Source organism: Camellia sinensis, chromosome 4 (genome assembly GCF_055761805.1).
Source record: "Camellia sinensis isolate YWXY chromosome 4, ASM5576180v1, whole genome shotgun sequence".
Classification (NCBI taxonomy): domain Eukaryota; kingdom Viridiplantae; phylum Streptophyta; class Magnoliopsida; order Ericales; family Theaceae; genus Camellia; species Camellia sinensis.
In genome coordinates, this window is record NC_138964.1 from 84917655 (window position 1) to 84945529 (window position 27875).

General features: G+C 36.7%; 1 protein-coding gene and 1 long non-coding RNA gene across 3 annotated transcripts; both read left to right on the plus strand.

Moving 5' to 3' along the window:
* On the plus strand, positions 1-27875 carry LOC114262092 (GroES-like zinc-binding dehydrogenase family protein). Of its 2 annotated transcripts, none has more exons than XM_028202444.2 (11): positions 1-238; positions 353-439; positions 571-707; positions 1841-1887; positions 6354-6676; positions 16639-16721; positions 16836-16911; positions 17001-17062; positions 24431-24526; positions 24618-24779; positions 27322-27875. In XM_028202444.2, the coding sequence occupies exons 2-11, from the start codon at positions 397-399 to the stop codon at positions 27436-27438; spliced, it is 1146 nt and encodes a 381-aa protein (XP_028058245.1). In that variant the 5' UTR covers positions 1-238; positions 353-396; the 3' UTR covers positions 27439-27875. The 2 variants fall into 2 exon arrangements, with proteins under 2 accessions (XP_028058245.1, XP_028058244.1); XM_028202443.2 differs by having other exon boundaries at positions 22-242.
* LOC145824720 (uncharacterized) lies at positions 7045-10251 on the plus strand. Its single transcript, XR_014366730.1, has 2 exons — positions 7045-8104; positions 8719-10251. It is a non-coding gene; the product is annotated as an uncharacterized LOC145824720 (long non-coding RNA).

Below are 27875 nucleotides of genomic sequence, written 5' to 3' on the forward strand. Positions count from 1 at the left end.
TTAACTTAATTTGAAAATTTGCTAAGGCTAATTTGTCCTGTCGAGGGAAATGAGCCCCCAACCTACTTACCTACCCACCCACCCACCCACCCACCCACCCATTCACTAAACCAGCTCAAATCACATTTGTGTGTTTGTGGTTGGATTGACTACTCTATTCTCTTTTCTACCCTACGTATCGTACTCGAATTTCATCCGAAACCAGTTCAAATCGCATATCCGCTTGTCTGTATTCTCTGTATGTATGTAAAATACAATATATATATATATATATATGTGCGTGTGTGAATAGTGTCTGTGTCTCTGTATGTAAATGTAAAATAGTTATACTTGTTGTCGTTGCTGCTGGCAGAATTAGTCGGAGCTGTTTTTCACAGGAAAAGAAAAGAAAAGAAAATGTTGTCTTCGACTGAACACCCTCGTGTCATCACCTGCAAAGGTACGTAAACCTTTCTCATCATTTCAAGTTTATTGTGAAATTGTTCTAACGATTTGCGTACATTTTCAAAAAACCAAGCTGTTTTGTTATATAGATTTTATTGTTTTATTTTTATTTTTAAACCCAAGCAGCGGCGGTGGCATGGGGAGCTGGAGAGGCTTTAGTAATGGAGGAGGTGGAAGTGAGCCCACCCCATCCCATGGAGATTCGGATAAAGGTGGTTTGCACCTCCCTCTGTCGCAGTGATGTCACCGCTTGGCAGTCTCAGGTTCTCTCTCTCTCTCTTTCATCAATTAGTTTTGTTAAATAAATTTCATGCTTCTTTCATCCCTTTATCTGCTCACACATGCTATGTTGAAGGATCATACATGTTTGTACCATATGCAAGTTATTCACAAATGCCATAACTCAATACTATTGAGTCTAACTTAAAATTAACTACTGAGAATAGATGGCTTGTTTGATTAGTGTCAAGAACAAGTGTTGTGAATAATAGATGACTTGTATGATTAGTTGCTTGTGTAGGAGTTACCCACTTATTATCAATTAGGGTAGATTAGCCCTGCATCCAATAGCTTAAAGGCCTCTACTTTCATTTAAAATTCTAATAAGGCTTAAGCCTTATGATTGGCAGCAATCACGTTCATTCAAGTGTTGGGTTCAACCATGGCATTACCATTCACTTGACACAAGTGTACTAATGCTTCAAGCTAAGGTTGTTGAAGCATTGAAAATCCCATTCATTGCTTTTAATGGTTTAGTAGCAATCATTTGTGCACCGTTGCACCATTACCACATAGCTCTAGCACTAATGCTTTACCCTTTTCTATTACATCCTTTTTACTTTAATTGCCAAATTATTCAGTATCACATTGAGCAATGAGGTTCGTGTATTTTCTCTAATGAATCCTGTAGCATACATTGTGCAAAAGGATGTCTTACTCTTCACTTGTTGCATTGTGCAAAAGCATGTCTTCTCTTCACTTGTTGAATTGTGCACAAGCATGTCTTACACTTCTTTACTGGTACAATGCTGGAAACCTTCACTTTTTTTACAGTTCTCGGTATGGGCCTTTTAACAATAGAACCATGCATCACACTTTTGTAAACATGTAATGGCTATTTGACATCAGACCAAGCAATGAAGTTCCTGTACTTGGGCAATAAAAGCACGTCTTGCTCTTAGCTTGGGGAATGTGTGGAAATTGCAGTGCAAATTCTTCAAGATTTTTATGTTCCTTTCTATTTATATTTGTTTCTTTTCCTTCTGTTTTGGGTAACCTAAATCATTCTTGTACATTCATACTCTTTCTTTTCCTTTTAAACATTTCTATTGAACTTATTTTATGACCATTCACACTATGAAGTTTGCATGTCTAACACGTATGTTTGTTTGTGCAGGCACATGCTTCAATATTTCCTCGGATTTTTGGCCATGAAGCTTCAGGGTCATTTCTATATCTTTTCCGTTGGAATTTGAACAACTATTCTTACAGGCCAAAAGACACCTTACAAAAGTTTTAGATAATTTTACAAAGAATGTCTTACTGTTGGGTCGTTGTTAAGTTATTCATTGGCTTTTCATGAGATAATTCAATTGAAATATAGAAACTCTTCCTTCTTGTTTCTTGATCTGTTTGGGATTTTTATAAATGACAAAGACATTATGGTATGCAGTAGTATGGACACCGGAAAGGGGATCAATTGTTTATAAAAGAATTAATCTTTGCAAAAGAGAGTTTTTTGTCATATTTTAAGTCCTTGTTCAAGAGTCCCTGTTTTTGGCAATGAAATAGGAGCAGCTTTTGAAACTTCATTTAAATGGCCTTGGTTTGATCAGTTCAAGTTCCATCTTGTTGGTTGAGATTCTATTTTATGTGACGAAAGAAGATGGTGGACTTGAGATGGACCTTTGTTACTTAGTAACCAAGATTGTTGAGGTAAATGGTTGTGAAAATTCGTGGTGGAAAATAATTGCATTGAAAAGTTGTTCATTTGGAAAGGTGAAGTAGTAGAAAGGTTGGAGAAATTGTTTGGAAAAGAATTGATATCTGCGATGCTTACATGTTTTATGCCCCTATTTAAGATTATGCCTTTTATGGCCATGAGATTGTAAAAGCTTTTGAGACTTTCTTTGATTATATTGGGGGGATGAGTTCAAGTTCCATCTTGCTAACTGCTATTGCTGGAAGAATTCTTGTAAAGAATTGCTTACCTTCTTCAAGGATTTGCCCTGTATATATATTATATTGAAGTGATACTAAGTAGGAAAGGAAAAATAAGAAAAAAGAAATAAGAATAAAACCCTAACAACTCAAAAAACCTATGATACATCAATTAGGTTTCACTCCATGGTTCTTACTCAGTTTTCTACCATTACTAAAATTCTTCGCTTTGATTTGGGGGGTGAGTATCTATTGTTTGAGTTTACAGAGCTTTTAGCTGGTAATGGTACTACCCATCAGTCTGTGCGTAACGGTCGAACTGAACGGAAACATCGCCACCTCCTCAATATAGCTTGATCTCTGCTTCTTTCATCTTCTGTGCCATCTATGTTCTGGGGAGAAGCTGTGCTCGCTGTTGAATATCTTCTCAATATGATCCGTACCCCTTTTCATTCCAGTTCCTCCCTTTATGAGTGCCTCCTTGGTGTCGTTCTCACTTACTCTTTTCTTCGTGTCTTTGACTCTGCATGTTTTGTTCTTCTTCCCAAATGGGATCGCTCCAAGCTGAGTTCCCATTGTGTCTTATGCGTGTTTTTAGGGTATGACATTCATTAGAAGGGTTATTGATGTTATAACCCTGTGACAAAAAGCTCTATGTTTCTCGACATGTCACCTTCTTAGAAAAATTACCCCACTTCACTTTTTTTTCCCCTCCTGCTTCCATTGCCAAGGATAAATTGGTTTATATTGACCTCTTTCTTCCTGATGTACACCCATATAAGTTCGTCTTTGACCTTGAGGTGTTTGACCTACCTCCTGCCAGCTCCTTAGCATTTTCACCGGCTACTCTTCTTGTCTACAAGCATTGCAAGGCCCCTCTATGTTCCCCCTTCTCTGACTCTGTTGCTTCTACTTTTGTCTCTCTGGATCCCGCTCCTCCTGTGCCTCATTATCCCCCTCAGAAACATCATTCCCGGTAAGATTTGGTTTGGCTAATACATGTTTTCATTTCTTCTATCGTTCTTTTCTTTCTTATCTTCATACTTATTATGAGCCCAAGTCCTACAAAGAAGCTTTCCATGTGGGTTACTGCCGTGAATGAGGAGTTAACGATTTTGGCTAAAACTCAGACTTGGGACTTGGTTCCTGGTTCCGTTGCCTGCTAGCAAGAATCTCGTGGGTTGCAAATAAGTCTACAAGGTTAGGACTCTTTCTAATGGCTCTTTTGAACACTACAAAGCCCCGTTTGACTGCAGAGGGGTTTTCTTAAGAATATGGGATAGATTATGGAAAGACTTTTGCTCCAGTTGCCAAGATGACTACTATTTAAACTCTTATTTCTATTGTTGCTACACATCAATGGCCTTTGTTTTAATTAGATGTCAAGAATGCTTTTCTTAATGGACATTTTGCTGAGGAAGTATATATGCGACCTCCCCCTGGCCTTTCTCATCCGTGGGCTTTGTTTGTCATCTTCATCGTGCCCTTTATGGTCCCAAGCAATTCCCAAGGGCATGGTATGAGCGATTTCAGTCTGTTGGTCACCAGATTGGTTTTTGTCCTAGCCTACATGATTATGCTGGTTTTGTTCTTTGTATTTTTGCTGGTCTTGTTTTTCTTTTCTTATATGTGGATGTTATGATCATCAGTACGTCCAACTCTAGTACTATTTAGGAGGTCAAGCACTAGCTTTTTTAGGAATTTGAGATAAAAGATTTGGGATCCTTTCGGTATTCTTGGTATTGTGGTTGCCTCTTCTCCTATTGAGTATCTTTTGTCTGTGACTAAATATGCTAGTGATATCCTTTCTCTCGCCAATCTCATTGAAAAGAAGATTGTGGACACTCCTATTGAATTGCATGCAAAGTTTTCTGTTTCTGATGGTGTTTCTCTTGAGGATCCTACTGTATATTGTGAGTTAGTTGGCTATCTTGTTTACCTTACTGTGACTTGTCCAGATTTCTCTTAAACTGTTCATATTCTTAGCTACTTTGTCTCTGCTTCCCGTTCCACCCACTAGGCAGCCTTGTTACGTGTACTTCGCTACATTCAAGGTACTTTATTACAGTGCACATTGTTGTCTTTCTCTTTGGATTTTACCCTTCATGCCTATGCTGATGTTGATTAGGCTGGTGATATTTTGATCGAAAAACTACCTCCGATTTTGTGATTTCCTTGGCGATTCTCTCATATCTTGAAAAAGTATGAAACAATCTATTGTTGCTTGCTCCACCACTGAGGCTGAGTATGCGCATGCCACTTTTGAAGTGATTTGGCTTCGCTGGCTTCTTTCTGATATGGGTGTTTCTCTGTCTTACCAGACTCTGTTATATTGTGACAATTAGAGTGCTGTTCAAATTGTCCATAATTCAATTTTTCATGAGTGCACGAAGGACGTTGAGATAGATTGTCACTTTGTTTGGAAGCATCTTCAGGCTGACACTCTTACTCTCCCTTTTGTTCCCTCCTCTCTCTTGTTGGCCGACTTCTTTACGAAGACTCACACTACTGTCCGCTTTCATTTCCTTCTTAACAAATTTTCGATACTTTCTACACTTACATCCTATGAAATATGCATTATGTTGTTATTTTATCTTTCACTTAAGGGTAGTTTTGTCCTATAATATGTAATTAGGTCTTTTTTCTTTATTTGGTTTACTTAAATGAGATGGAATGGAATGGAATAGGCATTCCTTTAGCTCCCTTATGGAATGATCATTCCATTATAATGGTGAATGATGATTCCATTTTCAATGAATTTGTCATTATTTTTTTAGTCTAACCAAACATGGGAATGAACATTTGGACGGAATGATCATTCCACTCCACTCCATTCCAGTGGACCAAACACTACCTTAGGGTTTTGGTTGTTTTCCTATTTATGTTGTACTTCTGTCTTTTGCTTATTATTGATTCAATACAATACATATATTTTGGTGACCTCTTGTAGCACTATCAATCATGGGATCCAGAATAATTCTAATTCCAACATTGTTTGTGTAAAAAAGGATGTTGAATTTTGGATAGACATTCCTTGCTTATTAAACAAAATTTGGTGCAGCAAAATGGTTATGAAAATTTGTGGTGGTAAATAATTGTATGTAAAGGTGTTCACTTGGCAATGTAGTTGAAACTAGGAAAGTGGTGGACTTTTGACTATAGAATCATTAAGCCTTTGAAATCTGTCATGTATGGAAGCATATATATATTTTTTTCTGAATTCTTGAAGCCTATATATGCTTCCTTACTGGCTTTTTATCCAAACTGGAGTTCAGGATAAGAGTTGGAATAGGAGTTTGCTACTTATGCTACTTTTCAGTCGAGGATTGAGAGCTATTTGTATTCCAGAATTTGTGGATTGCTTCAATGTTTTGAGTTCCTTGTATAATTGGTTCTTGCCTTGCCTTTTCCTTTTTTTATTTTTTCCTTGTTTTATTTTTTATTGAAAATTCATTTATAAATGTTTTGGATCATCCAAACAAAATTCATCTGTTGGATCCTAAGGTATGTTGAGGATTGAAGACTATATTCCATGGGTGATGGAACTTATTAGAATTATGTTATATTATATGGACTGTATTATGCACCAAACTTACAATGACTAAATCAGACTAGATCAGAATTATTGATATTTTCAGATACTTTCAGTATTCAATAACAAGTTTTGTAAGGAATCTAGTTATGTTAATGCTTTTCACCCCTAAAATATATAATCAAAGAAATGCTGAAGTTTCAGTGGCATTTTGTAGGATTGTTGAGAGCGTGGGGCAAGGAGTATCTGAATTTGAGCAGGGGGACCATGTGCTTACGTTATTTACTGGAGAATGCATGAGCTGCAGACATTGTACCTCTGGTAAAAGCAACATTTGCCAAGTACTGGGTTTGGAAAGGAGAGGTGTAATGCATAGTGATCAAGGGACACGCTTCTCAGTAAAAGGGAGGCCCATCTATCATTATTGTGCGGTTTCAAGTTTCAGTGAGTATACAGTTGTGCACTCTGGATGTGCTGTCAAAGTCAGCTCAGTTGCACCTCTGGAGAAAATATGTCTTCTTAGTTGTGGAGTGGCAGCAGGTAAAATTTCTTTTGTAACGGTATTTTTATCAAGTCGGATTATCTTCAAGTCCTCAGTTTTTGTTTCTGTGCGCAATCCATAAATTTTGCCTGCCTTTGCTTTTTGCCAACTAGTGCCTTTGTTTCAACTTCAGGAACCCTAGCTTTTACACCTGTTAGATAGTGTCTCACAAACCAGGAAATGAGGCTAACAAGCTAAGTTCCATATTTCTTTTACACTCTCAAGTCCTACTGAATTTTGGGGTAAATATAGGGTATTGTGGCTTGAATGGAATTTTTACATTAGAGTTTATGGAAGGTTCTTTATATTGGACTGGATTGGATTTTGAAATAATTTTATTTTATTTGACATCCTTACCAGCATGGATCTCTAGGGTTGAACTTTGTCTATGTTGAATGCAGTTGCATCATTAAGTCGTGTTGGCATGGCTTACTTTTAGAGTTTAGAACTATAGATACTTCAAAATTTATGGTTACAAACTCTTTCTAATAAGCTTGATGGGAAGATTCTTAGAATGGGTAATTTGATAAAGAGAAAGAAAGTCCTTTATTTTTATATTCATGAGGGGGTAGGGAAGTCGGTGGATCATCTTCCCATTCAAGTAGAGTGGCAGGGAAGATGTGTTTTTTTCCTTGTCTTCATTTGGTGTGTCTTGGGTATTTAATAGATCAGTGGCTGATTTTTTCATGGCTGAAGGGGGTGCAGATTTCGTAAGTGGAGAGAGATTAGCATGGTTGGTAGCTCCTCTTTTTGAATGTCTTGTACAAGGGGAGAGGAGGGTTTAGATATCATTGTTCATTTGGTGGTATAACGAAATCTATACATGATAAAAACAAACATCTTTAGGCTGTGTTTGATTTGCGGATTGGATTTGGCAGGATAAGGCATCCTACGACTATGGATCTTGGTCCTTGGCTTTAGTATCCCGCTTATCTGATGTTTGTTTCATCCAATATCTTTATATATATATATATATATATAAGGAAAGAGAAGAACAGGGAAAAAAGAAAGAAATCTGGTTCTCAATGTTCGAGTATGTGTGAATGTAGAATCCCACTTCGGATAAATAGTAATAGAGATAGGTCTTAATATACATAAGATGGGCTCTCTACTTATATTTTAAGTGGGTATGAGTTCCAAATAATAAATGTTGGGCCTTGATGTTAAGCATATGGGCTCTGAAGTTTCTCCTCCACGGATTGGGCTAGTGATTGTTGTGCACTAGTGGGCTTCCCGATTTCCTAACAACTGGTGTCAAAGCTGATGGCATATGATCCATGGGCGGGCTCTTCTGGAGCATCGATGTTGGTGGGCTTGCATGAAAACTCTTGATGGAGCAAAGAAAATTCTTGGTGCACGTGGCAAAGTTGGACCATGACAAGGTGGCTCTCAATGGAGTATGGTGGTTCACAATGGAGTGTGTGGAGGTAGGGGTGCAACTCGGGCGGGCTCAACCCGAGCAACCCGAGCCCAGCCCGAGTTTTTTTAGGGCTTGGGCGACTATATCTTGTAATCTGGACGGGCTTGGGCAGATTTTTGATGTCCGAATTGCAATTCGGGCCGGGCTTGGGCAGAACCAATGGCCAACACGAGCAACCCGAACCCGAATTCAATTTAATATATTATATAATATATAATATATAATATATATATAATTTAATAAATTATGTAATATATATAAATTAAGTAAAAGAGTTAGTCTTAATTTTTATTTTTATTTTTTTTTTGGTTAGTTTTCTATTAAGTAAAAGAGTTAGTCTTAATTTTTATTTTTTATTTTTTTTTTGGTTAGTTTTCTACCATTAGATTAGCATCTTTTATGTCTACCCTTAGATCTACCTACAGGTTTCTGAACTCGGGCAATTCGGGCAATTCGGGCAACCCGAGTTCAAAATACAAAGCTTGGGCCGGGCTTGGGCAACAATGTTCGGGTTCATGGTCGGGCTTGGGCGGGCTTGGGCAGTGCCAAATACAATTCGGGTCGGGCTTGGGCAGACCCCCAACCCGACCGAACCCGCCCGAGTTGCACCCCTATGTGGAGGTGGTCCAAGCTGGACTCGATGTTGGAGAGTTATAGATCAATATTAAAGGGGAGTGCGTATGATCTATGATGAACTTGTTGATGATAGATCAAACTCAAGGGGGAGCAAGGCAAGACCTGATGTTTGGTTCACACATGAAGGGGAGATTGTTGGAGCATGTGTGAAGGTAGTGTTCCACATCGGATAAAGAGTAAAAGAGATAGGTCTTATTATACATAAGATAGGTTCTCCACTTATAGGCTTAAGCTTCTAAGTGGATATGAGTTTCAAATAATGTATGTTGGGCCTTGATGTTAAGCATATGGGCTCTGAAGTTTCTTCTCAATGGATTGGGCCTATGATTATATTTCATGGAACTAATTAGCACTTACAATGTATTTCACTAAGATAATAACTTCTGAATCTGAACTGTATAAGCATCATATATGTGGAGGTGTCGGACATTTGAACCGAAACTAATCCCTGGTTGAAGTTAAAAGACCAACACCCATAGACACAACATAGCTGTAACACTGATCTATGTAACAATAGGAGAGCAGTGTGCCACATTAGAAAAAATTCCTCACAGAAAACATCAAGATAAACAAGGTCTAACTCATGGTGAAACATATCATCTAAACGATCATCACACACACATTTGAGTCAAGGTTCAACAAAATTAAATTCAGTCAATTGAATGGGATGATGTTCCGATGTTGAGAGCTTCAAAATCAGGCAATTGTTGGTTCAGAGACGAGAGAGTGGAAGGAGGCTGTTTTCATTTTTCTTCTAGTTGACAAAACAAAATTTTATTAAAAAGAAGGAAGGAGTACATTAGAGTTCAAGGAGGACAAGAGGTCTTCCAAGAGAAGAATAAGCAAAAGCAAAGTTACAAATCACATAAAGCCCTCCAATTCCTAGAAATAAAAAAACATTGCAATGCCTTTAAAAGGTGATGTCACTGAAGTCCAAAAAGATGACAAATAACAAATCCATCCAATAAACATTTTTACAACTTGAAACTTATCTACAAAATTTTTTGCATTACTTTCCAACCAGATAACCCAAATCACTATACAAATAGCATAATTCCAAATAACTTGGGGCTTCGTAGTGGAACCAAAACCTATATAATCAGTGACAAGCATTTGAACACATAAAACCAGAGCTATCCAATGAATATCCGCCAGGTGAAACATATGTCATAATGCCATGGTCACAGGACAATGGAAAAATAGATGATCAATGCTCTCCTCATTGCGTTTACACATAATGCACCCCTGTGGAAGCAAGTAACAATGGGGTCTTCTTCTCTAAAACATGTCATTAGTATTGAGCTTTACATGAGCCATAGAGCCATGTGGAGATTTGAACCTTAAGGGGCACAAATGCATTTCAAATCTTCTTGAATGAATTAAAACTACCAACACTAAGACTATTATTAATAATAGCTGTTAGATTTGCATAAGAGACAGAAAAGAATGAAAGGAAGGAGAACGACTGAGTTTATTAACACACAATAATAATATTAGGGTTCTCCCCTCTTACACATATTTATAATAGAAGACTAAAGGAACAAAAGATATAACTACCCTTAGACACTAATCCTTAACACTTCCACTCAAGTTGGTGCAAAGACATCTCTGGAAGACCTTACTACTAAGACCCTTAGTAAATACACCAGCCATTGGTCTTCAGACTTAACAAAAGGCATACATATTAAACCCTTATTCAATTTCTCCTTGATGAAATGTCTATTGATCTCAATATGCTTTGTTTTGTCATGTTGAACAAGATTGTGAGAAATACAATGTCAAGGGTTCACTACAAATAAAACCTATATAACTCAACAAGGACTAGAGCCACATCAGTTCACACGAACCATGCGCCATAGCTCTGTATTCTGCCTCTGCACTAGATCTGGACACCACTGCTTGCTTCTTACTACACCATGTGACTAAATTTCCCCTTACAAATGCACAATAACCGGAGGTAGATCGCCTGTCATCTATTGAACTAGCCTAATCTTCATCTGTGAATGCCTACAATCTCTAGTGATCATGATTGGAAATTAAAATCCCTTTTCCAGGAGCGGATTTAAGGTAACTCAAAATGAGATACACAACATCCAAATGAGGTGCACGAGGATCATGCATAAATTGTCTCACTATCTTAACCGCATAGGCAATATCTGGACGAGTGTGGGATAGATATATAAGCCTTTCCGCAAGTCTTTGAAACCTTTCCTTCTTCATAAGATCACCAACACCACTACAAAGATGGTGATTAGCCTCAATTGGCGAATCAGTAGGTCTGTAGCCTAACATTCCAGTTTCCTCAAGAAGATCTAGGGTATACTTCTGTTGAAAAAAAAAGATGCCTTTGTCAGATCTGGCAACTTCAATCCCAAGAAAGTACTTCGACGGACCAAGGTCTTTGATCTCAAATTCCTCGGCCAACATCATCTTAAGATGTGTAACTTCTTTCTCATCATTGCCTGTCATAACTATGTCATCCACATATACTAAGCACAGTTACCTTGTTTGCATTGTGTTTGACAAACATTGTGTGGTCTGCATTACTTTGCTTATAACCGAATCTCAACATAGCCTTTAGGAATCTGTCAAACCAAGCTCGAGGAGATTGTTTCAAACCATATAAAGCCTTTTTTAACCTACAAACTTTCCCAACTGTAAACTAAGATGAGAATCCTGGTGGTAATCCATATATACCTCATCTTCCAAATCACCATGGAGAAATGCATTATTCACATCTAACTGCTGTAAAGGTCATCCTGAATTAGCCACACATGAGAGAATAACTCAAATGGAATTCATCTTTGCTACAGGAGCAAAGGTTTCTGGACCATCAATTCCATGTGTCTCAATAAATCTCTTTACCACTAGTCGTGTTTTGTACTGGTCAATTGTTCCATCTGCTTTCTGCTTAATGGTGAACACCCACTTATACCCTACAGTTTTTTGCACTCGTAAGAGGAACCAACTCTCAAATGTTATTCTTGCTTAGAGCTTGCATCTTTTCTACCATAGCTACTTTTCACTTAGGATCATTGATAGCTTTTTTCCAACCCTGGGGAATACACAAAGAAGACAGAGACGAAACAAAAGCACAATATGTAGAGGAGAATAAATCATATGACACAAATTTAGAAATGGGGTGTTGAGTATAAGCCCTAACCCCCTTTCTAAGAGCAATAGGAAGACTCAAATCACCAATAACAGGACTATTAACTACAGGTGGAGGAATAAATTGAGGTGCATTAACTGTAGAATTGGTTGAAACAGGATCTAGAACCAGCATGAGAGATGATGATTGATTTGGTGGCACAAGAGAAGTCTGCTCTTTCAGACGTGAAGAATAAGTCTTAAGATCAACCTTGTCCAAACGACCACTGATGTCAGGCTTCACATCAAGACTATTAGGCTTCCCCTCACCACAAATAATAGTTTGCTGACTAGGAAGGAAAAATGATAACTCATGTTGATATGCAATCTCCTCATCCGCAATCTCATCCATAACACTCTCCCTCGGAGGAGATAGTAGAGGAGAAGTAAAAAAAACTCAGATTCATGAAAGTTGCATCCATACTAACATACACTTTCTGAATGTGAGGATCATAGTATTTGTAACCCTTCTGAGTAGCAGAATAGCCAATAAAGACACAATGCACAACCTTAGGATCAAGTTTCCCACGAGTACGAGGTTACAGATGAACAAAATAGACACCCAAAAACCCAAGAAGGAAGAGAAGAGGTGTGATATGCCACAGAAAATAGTTGAAGAGGAATCTAGAATTGGAGGACACTTGAAGGCATACGGTTGATAAGGTGAGTAGCGATAAAAACATCACCCCAAAAAGAGTTAAGGACATGCATCGTAAACAAGAGAGAGCAAGCAACTTCAAGGAGATGGCCATTCTTGTGTTTGGTAACTCCATTTTGCTGAGGAGTACCAACACAACTAGTCTGATAAAGAATGTCATGCTCTTCTAGGTATGCCCGAAAAACTTCATCAACATACTTAGTTCCATTATTATTGCGAAGAATTTTGATCTGAGGATTAAAAAGATTGGTCACCATTTTATCAAAAGTTTGGAAACAAGAAAATACTTCACTCTTAGTTCAAAGCAAGTAAATCCAAGTCACTCGGGAATAACAATCAATAAATGTAACAAACCATCGATATCCAGAAGTAGAAACCACCGGGGAAGGGCACTGCACATCAATATGAATAAGCACAAAAGGAAAAGTACTTTTTTTATTAATTGAAGGATAACAAGTACGTTTATACTTTGCGAGTTTACAAGCATCACAACCAAAAATATTCCTAGGACAATCACGAACTAAGGAAGGAAAAAGTTTCTCTAAAACGCTAAAGGGAGGATGACCCAAACGACGGTGCCACTAATGAAGGAGATGAAGAGAGGAGCCAGTAGTGCACTTGAGAGCCTGAGATGGGATGGCAGAGGGAACAACATTCAGAAAATACAGTCCACCTTGTGCTCTACCATTGCAAATCATTTTCCCTGTGGCCAAGTCCTGAAAGACACGATGAGTGGCAAAAAAGGTCACTGAACAATTTAGAGAAGCCATAAGACTACTAACAGAAAGCAGGTTAGTGGAAAAATTAGGAACATGAAGCACAGTGAAAAGAGAAAGTAAAGATGAACAATGAACCAAACCCTTGCCAGAGACAGAAGATAAAGTACCATCAGCCACTTTTAACCTTGTCTCGGCCAGAACATGGAGAATAAGAATAGAAAAGATTAGAGGCACCCGTCATGTGGTCGGTGGCACCAAATCAATAATCTAAGAAGGCAACAAGGATGTGTACTAAGAGCACTAGCAGGAATACATGTGTGGGAAAAATTAGAAGAAGCAAAAGTGGAAGAAACTGTGGTAGATGGAGAATCAAGTTGAGCCCCCTAAGAGTATGTATCTCATACTGGGAAAGAGTACTAGGCTCACAAGAAGGATTAGCAACAATCTCAGACACATGCGCTTGGGGACGAGTTGGACTTCCACGACCTTGGCCTCAAGTGGACAACTACTCAGTTTCCAACAATACTCTCGATCATGTTCGTCTTTCCCACAATAATCACACTTCAATTGATCTTAATCAACCAGTGTACCCTAACTACCAGATTGAACAGGACTAGGCCGAGGAGCTCGAGTGGGAGAAGCAACAACCAAAGCAGAACGATCCTGCATAGAAGAATGAACCATGGCAATACGTCAACTCTCCTCTTGCTAGACAAGTGCATAAGCCTCCCGTAGGGTGGGAAAAGGTGAACAACCTAACACCTGGACACAAATCTGATCATACTCCAAATTAAGACCAGCAAGAAAGTCATACAAACGCTCCTTCTCCATGGTTTGCTGAAACAAAGTAGCATCCCTAGAACAAACAGCTTGGAAGCTTTGGTAATAATCTAGTTCTTGCCACAAACTACTCACTCAGCATAGTATACCACGAGTAATCTATCCTTCTGATCTAAGCCCTAAAGCTTCTTCCTTAACTCATACGCCTATGCATCATTACCCTATTGGGAGTGCATCTGGATTGCATCTGTCCAAATCTTATGAGCGGTATCTAATAAGAGGAAACTCCGACTAATGGTTGATTGCATAGAGTTGATGAGCCAAGTCATAACTAAAGCATCCGGTAGGGGAAGAGAACTAGTAATGTAGCCAGTCAAACGGTGAGCAGCAATCGCAAGACTACAGGAGCGTGACCAAATTAGATAGTTGGAATCATCCAATTTGAAGAGGCTGATTTGAAGAGAGGGACTATCATTAAGAGTAATAACATGATGCATCCCACCCTCGTCACTAATTGTATCCTTAGTCTCACCCTTAGCCATTGAAAAATTAAATCCCCACAATAGAAAAAACAAACACCAGTCCAGAAACCAGCAAAAAACAATCAGAGGCAAATCCGCAAACTTGACTTAGGAACAATATGTTACCTCAAGAGACGAAAACAGAGCTAAAACATGGGCTAGAGAAGCTAAAACTGTTAGAAACTGCGGGAAATTGAGAAAAAACGACCGAAATTGAGTGGAGCCTTGTCAAATCATCGAAACAAAGACTCCAAGCCCTCAGATAGATAGGCCCAGTTAGCTCCCAAGGTACAGGGACGAAGGAAAAAATCAGACCAAAAACAGCCCCAGCAAGGACTTCCAAAAAATGGCCCAGTTTTTCCAAAAAATAACAAAAATTGACAAAAACTCGCAAACACTCGTCAAAAAAATTAATATAAAATTCTGTGGTGAAAACCCATCAAATTTGAACCATGGAGGTCTTTTTTCTTTTTTTTGGTTGTTTTTTTACGGAAAAAACGAAATAGAACAAGCAACAAGGTACAAGAAATCTTCAAGAAGGAAGATGTAGCTCTGATACCATATTAGATTTACATAAGAGAGAGAGAGAGAGAGAGAGAGAGAAAAGAATGAAAGGAAGAAGAAAGATAGAGAATGGCTGAGTTTATTAACACACAATAATAATATTAGGGTTCTCCCCTCTTACACATATTTATAATAGAAGACTAAAGAAACAAAAGACATAACTACCCTTAGACACTAATACCTAGCAATATCAAAGTGCTTATAAGCGCATAAACTAGATGAGGAATAGTCCATTCTCTGCTATCAGCATCTAAAAGAAAAACCATCAATGGGAGATAGCAAAGAAACTAAGGATGGGTTTGGGGTTGGCTTTTTTAGAAGCTAAAAAAGATAATGTGTTTGGGAAGTTGCTAAAAAAGCTGTTTTTTTTTTTTTTGTTTTTTTTTGTTTTTGTTTTTGTTTTTGTTTTTTTGTGAGTGATAAAGTTGATGTGACATTTAGCTTTTTTAACTGATAGCAAACAACTTAGTGCCTTTTTAGCTTTTTTAGCCAAAAGTTGGCTTTTTTAGTGTACCCCAAACGCCCACTAAATTATTGGTCTCACGATGATTAAGGTTTTCTTAAAAGAAAAATAAAATCCTAGAAATCAAAGCCAATTGAGATGAAGCCATAAAAGCAATGGGGACATTATGAGAATAGGAAAGTCGATACATATGAGGCAACAAAAGATTGAAAGAGACGACTCCTATCTAAGTGTCCTTCCAAATTTGAATTCTCTCCCCATTTGCAGCTTTGAAGCAAAGAAGATGAATCCCTTGAGAAAATAGATTTCCATGGAAATCTAGAATTTCCACGACTATCAACATGAGAGTCCTGTCTATTAGCTTGAACCTCATAGTTACTCCCGACAACACAAGATCTTGCTCAATGGGACATCTCCACAATTACTTTCCAAGCAATGCAATATTCTTATACACAACAAAAATAATTTTAGGAAAAATCTTCGCCAATCTATTCAGAAGAAACTTTGTTATGATCTTATTCATAAAATTACAAAAGCTTATCGGCCCTAAACTCATTGCAGAAGATGCATTATCAACTTTAGGAATGAGCACCGTGAACAATGAGGCAAAGAAGAACATGAGAAAATGACTTCGTGTTAATGTTTCAGGATTCTTTCTGGTTCTGGTTCTGTGTTTGTGTGTGAGATGGACTGGAGCTTTCTTATGTGAGTTTTCTTCTCTTGATACTTTCTAGAAAAGAATGATTTAAGGAGTTAAGTTAATAATGTTGAAAGAATATTTTTTAGCTCTATATGTGTGCAGTTCATTCAGGGATATTAGAAAATGTATGTTTGGAAAAAAAAAAATCTTTTGAGTTGAATAGTTTTGGATTATATGTATGAATCTCATGTTAATATGGCTCATACTTCTTTTCATTTCAGCAGTGATGCTATTTTCATGTGCTTTTGTGTTTCATATATAACTTGATTTACTTATTCCATTTACATGTGATTGAGAAAGATTTCTTAGTTTGCAATGAGAATAGTTCATGATTGGGCATACATTATTAGGTCTGGGTGCAGCTTGGAAGGTTGCTGATATAGCTGGAGGCTCAACAGTTGTCATTTTCGGTCTTGGAACTGTAGGCCTTGCTGTAAGTATTAAACTTAGTTACATCCTTTACCATCTATATATGCTCCCAAGATTTCTAGCTGTTATTCACTTATCTTAAGAACTTTTTTGGCCATTTGTGATTTCTTGTGTATAGGTTGCCCAAGGTGCCAAACTAAGGGGAGCATCTCGAATAGTTGGTGTGGATACTAATCCTGAAAAGAGTGAAAAAGGTATCATGGGTTCAGGTCTTTATATTTTTGAATTGTATGGTTTAAAACATTCAAGACTCTCTTATATTGTCCGCGATCTTCTCATGCAGCAAAGGTTTTTGGAATAACAGATTTCATCAATCCACATGACTATGATGAACCAATTCAACAGGTATTTCATAGCTTAGTAGCAGGAAACTCCTATTTGGGTGACATTTATTACTTAGAAATGCAGTTCTGCCCTCCCAAGTAAGAAACCTTTAAGAAACTCTCCCGTTTGGGTAGAAACTCACTCCCAACTGAGATAGAACCTCTCAAACATACAAAAATATCAAAGAGACAAAAGAAAAAGACTCAAACTTGTTATAGTATTTTCTGTTTTCATAATATTTGTTTATATTTAATAAAGACAATTTGTAGTTGACATCAATCTTCAATAACAATTCATATTTTAACACATACATCACAATTAAGTGGGAAAAATAATTGTTGGAATATATTTTTGTATTTATATATAAAAGATACACACTCCTGTAGGTGCTCCTAACCTTGGAAACTTCTATTTGTCCTCATTTTGTTTCCTCCTCTCCCATCCCTACAAACCCCCCCCCCCCCCCCCCCCCCCCCCCCCCCCCCCCCCCCTGTTTCGTGCTACTAAGTTTCATAGGATTCTACTAAATAGTAAGAATAAGATATTATAAGAAAGAAGACTACACCAGATGAACATGTACTACAAGTAACATAATAGGATTTACCAAGATGGTTGAATTTTAAATTTTATTAAAGAATTCATTAATAGAATTTGTTTGTCATATGTCCTATCCTTGTCGTTTTGGGGTTGCGGGCACATATTATGTATCATAATTCTTTCTTTCTAAGTCCATAACTATGGTTTGATAGTATGTTTTTTTTCTTTGGGCAAAAAAAAAAATTTATATATATTCATTAATGAAAATTAAGATAATATAGGTATTTTCTATGATTACATTACATCACCCCAAAAAAATGAAAAACACCTTAAAGCAATGATGTAAATCTCTACCAACGAAAACGACTTAAATTACAAATTAAGGACGACACTCCCTAATCACATCTTTTATTATTTGGCCCATTCTATGCAAGAGATGAAATTGTTGACCAAATACTCCTTTATCCCTCTAAAATGACCTTACCCAACAAGTTAATACAAATTGAAATGCCCAGCTCACACTTCTCCTCAAAACCCAGATATTGAGGAGAAGGAAACTTGAGCCTTATAATTAGTATAGATAGGGCAACTCCAAGCGATGTGTGACACATTCCAACACACTCTCTTGGACCACAACATATAGTAGCCGGACAAACGACACACTAAGGTCAACTCCAGGTGATGTGGGACACATTCTAACATACCCTCTTGGACCACAACATACAGTAGTCAGACAAACGTAATACCAGTCACAGGGCCAACCAAGTTCTGATACTAAATTGAAAAACCAACCCACACTTCTCCTTAAAGCCTATGTATTAAAGAGAGGGAAATTGAAGCTTTATAACCAGCACAGATGGGGTAGCTCTAGGCGATATGGGACACATTCCAACAACACATACTAGAACCACATCGGCAATCTCTCTTTGATCTGAGACATCTTTGCTGAATATCACATTAGTATCACTAGCCACAGACTCCGTAATGTAACAAAAAAAAGAATAATCTCCGAAATTAATTATTTCAACCCTTGAAATTCACCTCTCTCCCCCATACTAATAAGTCAATCAAACCATGTGGCATAACTCATATGATACACCCACTATTTTAAACAGTGGCTCCAACCCTTCCAAGAAAACCAACGAAATAAACATGTGAGGCATCCTCCATCATTGAATCACAAAAACATTTATATGATCTCTATGGAAGACAATGCCTTTTAAGTAAAGAATAACCTCCCAAATTAATTATTTCAACCATTGAAATTCACCAACCTCCACCATACTAATAAGTCAATCAAACCATGTGGCATAACCTACTCTCCGACCCTTCCAAGAAAACCAACGAAATAAACTTGGGAGGCATCCTCCATCATTGAATCACAAAAACATCTATATGAAGATCTCTATGGAAGACAATGTCTTCTAATTAAAAAGATCACAAGTGGTGATCCATTTCCTGAATAGCTAACCAAATTGATGCAGAGTATAAGAAACTTAAGGAATGCTAAATTCAGAGAAGTAATGATAGTTGGACATTGGCATGATTTCATAGAAAAACTGATGGAAATCTTCTATAATTATGTTTCTAGTATTATTAGAGTCTTATTTTATTATTGTTTTTATTTTTCTAGAATTTTTAAGGTTAGGGGTATTTTAGTAATTTTATATTTGCTGACATGGACTGTATGGGTCAGCCATGAGCCGTTTTGTGAGTCAAATTATTCAATTAGTCTTTGTTTTTTATTTGGTCTTAAATTAGTTTTAGAAATCAAAAATATTTTAGTAGTTTCTTCTTTTGGTTGTAAAGCCATGTAATGGAGTTGATATTTTGAAGAATTTCTAGAGCTTTTGAAGCTTCTTTATGGATTGTATGATGCAATCAAACCTAAGGCGTGATGCCTAATTCCTAGGCCTATCTTCTTCTTTTTTTCTTTTCTATTTCAAATTACTATTCTCGGATTATTATTCACAGCCTTCTAAAAGTGCATTTTTCAACAATCACCTCCAAATCAATCCTAATCCCTTCCCCTACCTATTAGCCTTCAATTTAAACCTAAATTACTCACTATCAAGGCCGTTAAATCACTTCTGTTTTCAAAATTCAGCGCTGTCCTACATCAGTTTGGTATCAGAGCCTAAGGTTCCGTCATGATGTTTTCACATTGTGGGAGATCCTATACAAGTGAATTGACTTGGGAAGAGGGTAAAGCGCTTCTTAGAGAAAAAATTTATCTAAGGGATCTTCAAGATGATTTTCTTGATCAATTGTATACTCTTGAGCAAGGTGATATGTGTGTGATTGATTATGCAAGACAGTATAAGTAGTTATTTATCAATTCTAGAGTTGTCGAAAGAGAACGGATGACTATTGCTTGTTTCAAAAGTGGATTGAGATTTGGAATTAAAATAGAGATGTCTCTTGCATATTTAGTAGATCTCTAAGATGCAACTTCAATTGTGTATGGTTTTCATCCCTAAGAACAATGTTTGGTTTTGGTGCATCTTCTTGTGGCTTTTTAGCATCTTCTTGTAGGCACTTTAGCCCATCACCAACCAGTGGAACAAAAAAAAAAAAAAAAAGAAAAGAGAAAAAAAAACCTAGAGACCAATTTAGTCAAGGAAAAAAAAAGAAATCTAGAAGTAGAAAAATAGCAAAAAAAAGAAAAGTTTTTGGCACAAATTTGGAGTGCTTGAAATTTTGATTTTATGGGGCTGTTGCACATATCTTGAAGCAACAAAGCGCTAATTGGATTAAAAAACGGGACATATTCTCTCATAGAAAATTGAGATTAATATTTTTATTTGTTGTGCTTCTTGTTCTTTGCATGCTCTAATTCAAATATATTTATATATATATGATAAAAAATACTTCTTTATTCTTCCCTCTAATTTTCCCTTTCTTTCTTCATCATTCCATCTTGTTTGTGTTGTCATCATCAGTTATTATAGTCCATATTATGTCGTCCTTTAAATAGAACTTGTCCAATCAAAGTTCCACACAATTTTGATGGTACATCAAGCCCTAGTGAATTCTTAGGTTGGTTAAATAATTTGGAAGACTATTTTAGTTGGCATGATTATTGCGTATAATTTGTAACAATGAAATCGAGAGGTTTTCCTAAACAATTTTAGCTATAAATTAAAAGGAGTTGAATATGTTTAAATAGACCACAAACCACTTTATGGGATGAAATGTGACAACTATTGAAGAGAAAATGTCTTGTTCTTACAGAAATCAAGAAATGTGACAATTTATCTTAGGCAACAAACATCTGCTATCTCTAATTAATTATTTTTTTAACAATTTGAATTTTGTAGGAAAATATGGTACATGATTGAATTGTGGATTATTACTTGGTTGAGACTTGAAATCCGTAGTGAGATATGTACCAGATATAACACTTTAGAGGATTCCTATGAAGATGTTTTAGAGGTTGAACATTATCTATCTAGAAAGGCTAGTCGATATGAGCTAGTTTCCTCAAAGATGCCTAGTAGGGTCACACACTCAACTGTTGTTGCACCTTCCCATAATCCTATTACTGATGCTTCCCTTGAGCCTGCGGTTTTATTGGAAAAAGACAATGTTGCTAAGGTTCCATGATTACTTGAATGATATTCATGTTGTGTCAGCACATTTTGCTCATCCCAAAGTGACTACAAATGTAGCGCCGAAAGTGGAATCACTTCCTTTTTTTTTTACTTAGGGAACATGTTAAATCCTATGAAGCACTGATACTTCAAAAAAGGCTCTGATGTAGGACGATTGGGGACAGTGCTGTAAGGACTGTAAAGCTGACTGTCTGTGGGTTTTACGGTGGCTTAAAGCTGAAATCAATAGGGATTTTAGGAGTTGAATTAATGAATGGAACGAACTAGGATTAGGATCAATAAACTGGGTGAAAGAGATCAAAACAGGGGCTGTGAACAGTGTTTTGGGCTGTTAAAAGTGCAGAAAATAAAATAGGGAGAGAAGAAGAAGAAGAAAATAGATCTAAGAATTACTCATAGAATCCCTTAGACATCACACTTAGGGTTTGATTGCATCATACAATCTACAAGAAAACTTCAAAGCTCTGAAAATTCTCTAAAATATTCATAAAATAAGACTATAATAATACTAGAACATGATTATGAATGGTTCCTATCGGTTTTTCTTTGAAATCATGCCAATTTCCAAATATCGCCAGTTCTTTGAATTTACTCTTCCTTGAGCTTCTTATATTCTACATCAGGCTCCATACGAGTATCAGATACGAACACGCGTCCAATACGGTCAGATACATATTGATGTATTTATTGTAATTACTTGCAAGTGCATGAACCTATTGGAGTATAGATAAGGCAAGAACAAGGTCGAACCCAAGGGATTTGATGGTTAAAAATATGAAAGCTCTTTTTATTTATTTTCAGAAAATGTGTTTTTCTTTAGCCAAACGATAGTTTAAAATCAAAACATTCATTAAATCCATCAAAACACAATTTGTATCCGTTTTTAACAAATCATAAAATGAATCTAATGAAACACAATGAAAATCCAATTTTTTTTTATTGAAGACATTAATTTACATGAATAATTATGAATAATCAGATATGTGATTTCATTCTAACCTTAGCATTTATTTAGCCTAACATTCTTGTACTGAAAATAAAAACAATAATTGAAATAAACTTACTTGAATCCATTGCATTAAATAACCAAGGTACAAATGCTTCTCCTTTTTCAATATTTGGAACCCTCTAACAAAATATGGTGAGAAAAAGAACTAAGAAAATAAAAATAATACTAAAAGCTCACCTTCCTCATACAAATGGTAAAATCTTGGCCTAATAACCTTGAGGTTATGGGTTTAAGTCTCGGGGAAACCACTTTGTACACTATGGCAAAAGTTACGTGTGTACCCAATCTTTTCCCTCCCAAACACACATTAATGTGTACTATTTGGGCATTGTTTTTTTTACTAAAAGCTCACCTTCCTCATGCAAATGTCTTCATCCTTATCTCATAATAGGAAGGCTGTTACACACGCGTGCGCGCGTGCGCACACACATTTTATTCCTTAACCTCTTCATCTATCCACTTATTTCTCCACTACCACATCCAGCTTGTCCTCATTTTTCTTATAACAGCTTTTCCATGTGGGGTTCCTCATTGGCCTGCCATTGATTGGTGTAAATTTCTCACTCAAAACTTTCCTCCACAGCACAGATTTTTCTTCAATGAATCTCCACCAGCATTTTTCGAACCCAACAAAATTTGTAACTTTTAAGCACATAACCTGTGCCCCCAAACCCCTTAGCTACCCAAGCTTTCCCCATTTCAGCATACAAAGTTTGCTTTTCCCATCAGAATTGCCCTGAAAGACAGATATCTGGATTTGCTCAATTTGTCTAGCCACTGTTTCTGGAATGTTAAAAAGACGAGATAATAAATAGGCAGGTTCGCAAGAGTAGACTTGATGAGGGTTATTCTACCACCCAAAGAAAGAAAGTTGCTCTTCCATTTTGCTAGCTTCCTTTTAAATTCATCAATAATGGGCTGGCCTGTTGCCACTAATCTTGGATTTGCCCAAGTGGGAGACCCAAATATTTAGTGGGAAGGTCACTAATCTTACATTTAGGAGCCACAGCCAAGTCGTTTATGAAATCATCTTCCATCCCCATCCCCATCCCACACACTATATGATGCCAAACGGCTATCAAGAAATCTGTTGAACAAACCAATTGATTCCAAAACCAGAAATTATGAAGAATTGATCCAAAAGAAAAGATCAAATATCAAGAAGAATAAGAAGTATGAAAGAAAGGATAACAAATGGTCAAAACCCTAATCTCATAAAAAAGGGCACAACTTTAAGCACTAATTAATATTCTCAAAGCTAAGTATTACAATAGAGAGAGCTAATATTTACAAGGTTTAAAACCCTAATTTAAAATAGGAAACTAATCATAACGTTATTTGGAAACTTAATCTCTAATAAAATTAGGGGTGTACATAGATCGGATTGGTCCTATTTAGAGTAAACCACAAACCAAACTCTAGGAACTGGTTCCAAAAAAATTAGAACCGTAACCGATCCGTTAAACTATGGAACCAGACCAGAACCGAACCATTGAAACCGCTTTGGTGCGGTTCGGTTTTACAATTCTAGAAATTTTATATAACAATAAATATAATATATATTTTATGTTGGTAAATAAATTAATGATAATTAATTTGGTTAAGTTGGTAGAGTTTATCAATTTCATAATGAAGACTAGTGTTCAAATCTTATAATAATCTTATAATAGGCTTTTAATATTTTAATTTTTACATATAAAAATATAAAAAATAATAATAAATAAATGTCACTGTCCGGTTCAGTTCAGAACCTTAACCAAAGCCTTGGAACCGAGAACTAGACCGATTTGAACGGTTTTACCATTTTCAGGACCAGAACCGAAACTAATAATAAACAGAGCAAACCAGCAGTTTAGATCGGATTGGATCGGTTTACCGGTTCCACTAGTTTTTTTGTACACACCTAAATAAAATAAGGAAATAAATATATTAAGATCCTAATTAAACTGTCAATAAAAACTAAATAAAATACATATAAAATTACAAAATAAATAAAATCTCCATGGCACATTCCACATCACTATACTTTTATCAAAATTAATCCCAAGTGCCGAAACAAGCTCAAAAAACATCTCAATACATACATCCAACATTTTTCACCTCTTCCAAAACTGCCTTACAAAAATTATCATGTCATGCAAATTGATAGTCTGAACAAGTGCCACCACACTCAGGCACATATATTTTTAAATTTTGAAGTCAAATTATTACAAGTTGAATTTTTTCCAGGTTGTGAAGCGTATTACTGATGGAGGAGCAGACTACTCATTCGAATGTATAGGAGATACAAGAATGATAACTGCTGCTTTACAGTCAAGTTGCGATGTAATTTCTGTGATATTCATGTTTCTTTGTTTATGGGAATTTTTTCTATTCAAACTTTATTTTTAATTTCTATCATTTCCTACTTCCTTAGGGATGGGGACTGGCTGTTACCCTTGGTGTACCAAAAGTGGAGCCAGAGGTATCAGCTCACTATGCATTATTTCTTACTGGGAGAACATTGAAGGGATCACTACTTGGAGGGTGGAAGCCAAAATCTGATCTTCCTTTGTTAGTGGACATGTATTTAAGGGAGGTAAGAACAACTGCATTAATTACCAGGTTATTCGAGCTTCTCCCTCTTTAGTCCTTACTGTACTTTTGTCCAACATGCAAAATCCAACTTTTTTAAGGCGACAAACATTTTAATGCGTGACAACTAACTATTTGAACATAATTTCTGAATTATGGCTATATTTCACACCATGAGATGCATTTAGTTCCATTTGAAAGGATAATATTAAAAATCAACAGATTTGAGTACCTTTACTTTTCAATATGGACATTATTTTGGGACATCCCAAATGGAGTATTGGACAAAAAATATGGGACATGGGGAGTAGTTTTGAATGGAATGGATAATGTTTGCCTTGTGAGCTGTGTCCCTTGGTGCTACCATTTTCGTCCCCATCGTCAAATCACCACCTGAGCTGTCTTCAGCCTTCTCATCTAGCTGGATGATGGACCTCCCGCTAGTAGGTTGGTGGTAGCCAGACGATATGTTGGGATGCCCATGAAATTATGAGGTTGGTGGTCGTAGAGGAGGCTGCAGACTGATTTTTGCAGATGAGGGGATCATGGTCTACAAATGATGGAGCTGCTCACGCATAGACTGCATCTCAGACGGAGAAGGATGATCGGATGTAGAAGTAACAAGAGTAGCTGGAGAGCGGAAGCTACTCTGAGTGGTGGACAGGACACTGGTTGAGAAGGCTGAACAGGCTGATGACTCTTCTTAGGGCATTTATACTTTCAGTGACCTTTTTGATGGTAGAAGGCACACTCATTCATGGCAATGCAAGACTTCGGTTTCCCAGAGATCTTAATGAGTTGCGCATATGGGGTAGGCAACAATAGGGACTGTTAAGAAGCAACAAAGACAGATGGAGAAGTGATCCCGTTGTGAGCAACCTTTTGCAATAAGTTCCCGCACTGCTCCATCACCGGATGACAAGGGTGAACAATAAAGAATTGCTCCACGAAGAGACTCAAGCTGATCCCGAAGTGCCATAAAAAACTGAATGAGTTTATGTTTTTCCCTGTACTGTGTATTAACTGTCTAACAATTGCAATTCAGGAGGTTCTATAAGAGCTAGTTGATACCAAAATCCTGTCATTTCATTGTAGAATTCTTGGATGGACTTGTCCCTTTGCAAAGAACTCCAAATGACATCTCCAACTTGTATTGCTTAGCAAAGTTAGAATCGAGATACAAAGTCTACAGATAATCCCAAACTTTCTGTGTAGTAGGAAATTTGTAGAAATTCATGTCAATACTGGGTTCCACAGAATTGTGTAACCAGGTGAGGACTTGAGCTTTTTTATATCCCATTTTGATATAGCTGTCGGTTGGTAGAGGTGTTAAACCAGTCAAGTACCCTAGGCAACCTTGGCCTAGGACAAGATTTCGGAAAACAGTGGACCAATGAGTAATTGTTCCCATTCAAATGGATATCAATGCACATTATCATCAGACATGATTGATTACCAAGAAAACATGGGCAAATAAGGTAAATATAGAAGAGAGTGGTTCCTTGACCAATTCTTCCAAAACCCAATTCAACCAGTCCAATATCAAAACTTGAATATAACAAATTAGATAAGAACCTAGAGGAGAGAGAAAGCAAACCAGAATTTGCAAGCCAAAGAACTGAGACCGCAGACCAGAGATGTGAACCAGCGGGTGAAGTCAACTTTGAAATCCAGAAACGGGAAGTTGACTTCACAAAGAGAGGAAGTCAAGTTCACACGGAGAGGAAGTCGAGTTCGCACATAGAGATTGATGATCAGCAAGTCACGAATTAGAGGCGGAGCAAATCGTTAGCCAAAGACAGAGCAACCAAAGATTACAACTCAGAAACAGGTCGCGATTCAGTGACAGGACAGGTCATGAATCAGAAACAATAATTCCGGCAACAATTCTAGGGTTCCAGTGGTGGCAGCTGTGGTTCTGATACCATGTAAAAAAACTTGGAGAAACAATATATTATGTATCATATCTAAATTACAAAGTTAAATCTCTTCAAGTAGAGGGACACAAAACAGAAAAAAAGGAAAGAATCAGTAAGGAAAAAACTGAAATAGGAAAACCTAACGCTAATTTGCTAATACTGAAAATATACAATACAAATATACATTCACAGTACATACCTCATTTGATATGAACTTAGAACAGACTCTTAATATATTTCTATATTGTTGATCTTTATAAGCATACATAGAATATTACAAGTATCTTACACCCTGGATGAAAATTTTATATTCTTATGCATTTTCTTAAGAAATGAATGTCCCACCCAACTTAAATTTATTCTAGAAATTTGTGGATTAACTCTTTTTTCTTTTCTTTTTTTTTTTTTTTTTTTTCTTTTTTTTCTTTTTTTTCACATTCCATACTTCATCTGGAACTGGAGACTCTAACATAACTGAAAAAGGATTTGTTTTTTGTTTTTTTGTTTTATGAAGAAAATCTTGATGGATGGCATTGTTGTGGTAACACATGTTTGATGATTGATCATGTCCATGAGTTGAAAACATATATGTGATCAGAATTTATTTTGCTATTTTTTCATGAACAGGAAATCCAGATTGATGAGTTCATCACACATAATTTGTCATTTGAAGAAATTAACAAAGCATTTGATCTTATGAAGGAAGGGAAGTGTCTGCGCTGCGTCCTCCACATGCCAAAGTAGTAGTGTTCTTGTTTAATTATAAAGGGGACAAAAAAGAAGAGTAGAAGTAGTATACCAGCTTAAGCTGGGTGAAGTGAGAAGGAGACATTTGCTGCTGCTGCTTTCTGAAGGATTAGTTGCAGGTTAATAATGCTACTTTTATCATATAGTGCAGGAGTGTCCAATACTTGCTTGTTCATCAAATTGAGTGTCATCCACGAGACCAAAAAAAGAAAAGAAAAAAGAAGTGTTGATTAATGTGTTCAACAAGTTATCATTGGTGGCAAATGAGATTATTATTATTATATTGTTTAGGGAAAATACTTCATAAATTCATATTTCCATCCCTATAAGCCATTAAGGACAATTGTGATTCTATTGGGAACATAAGGACATTTGTTGGTCAAAAGTCTTTTTGTTCCATAAATACCACTTATCTGTTGAAATTTTTATTTTAA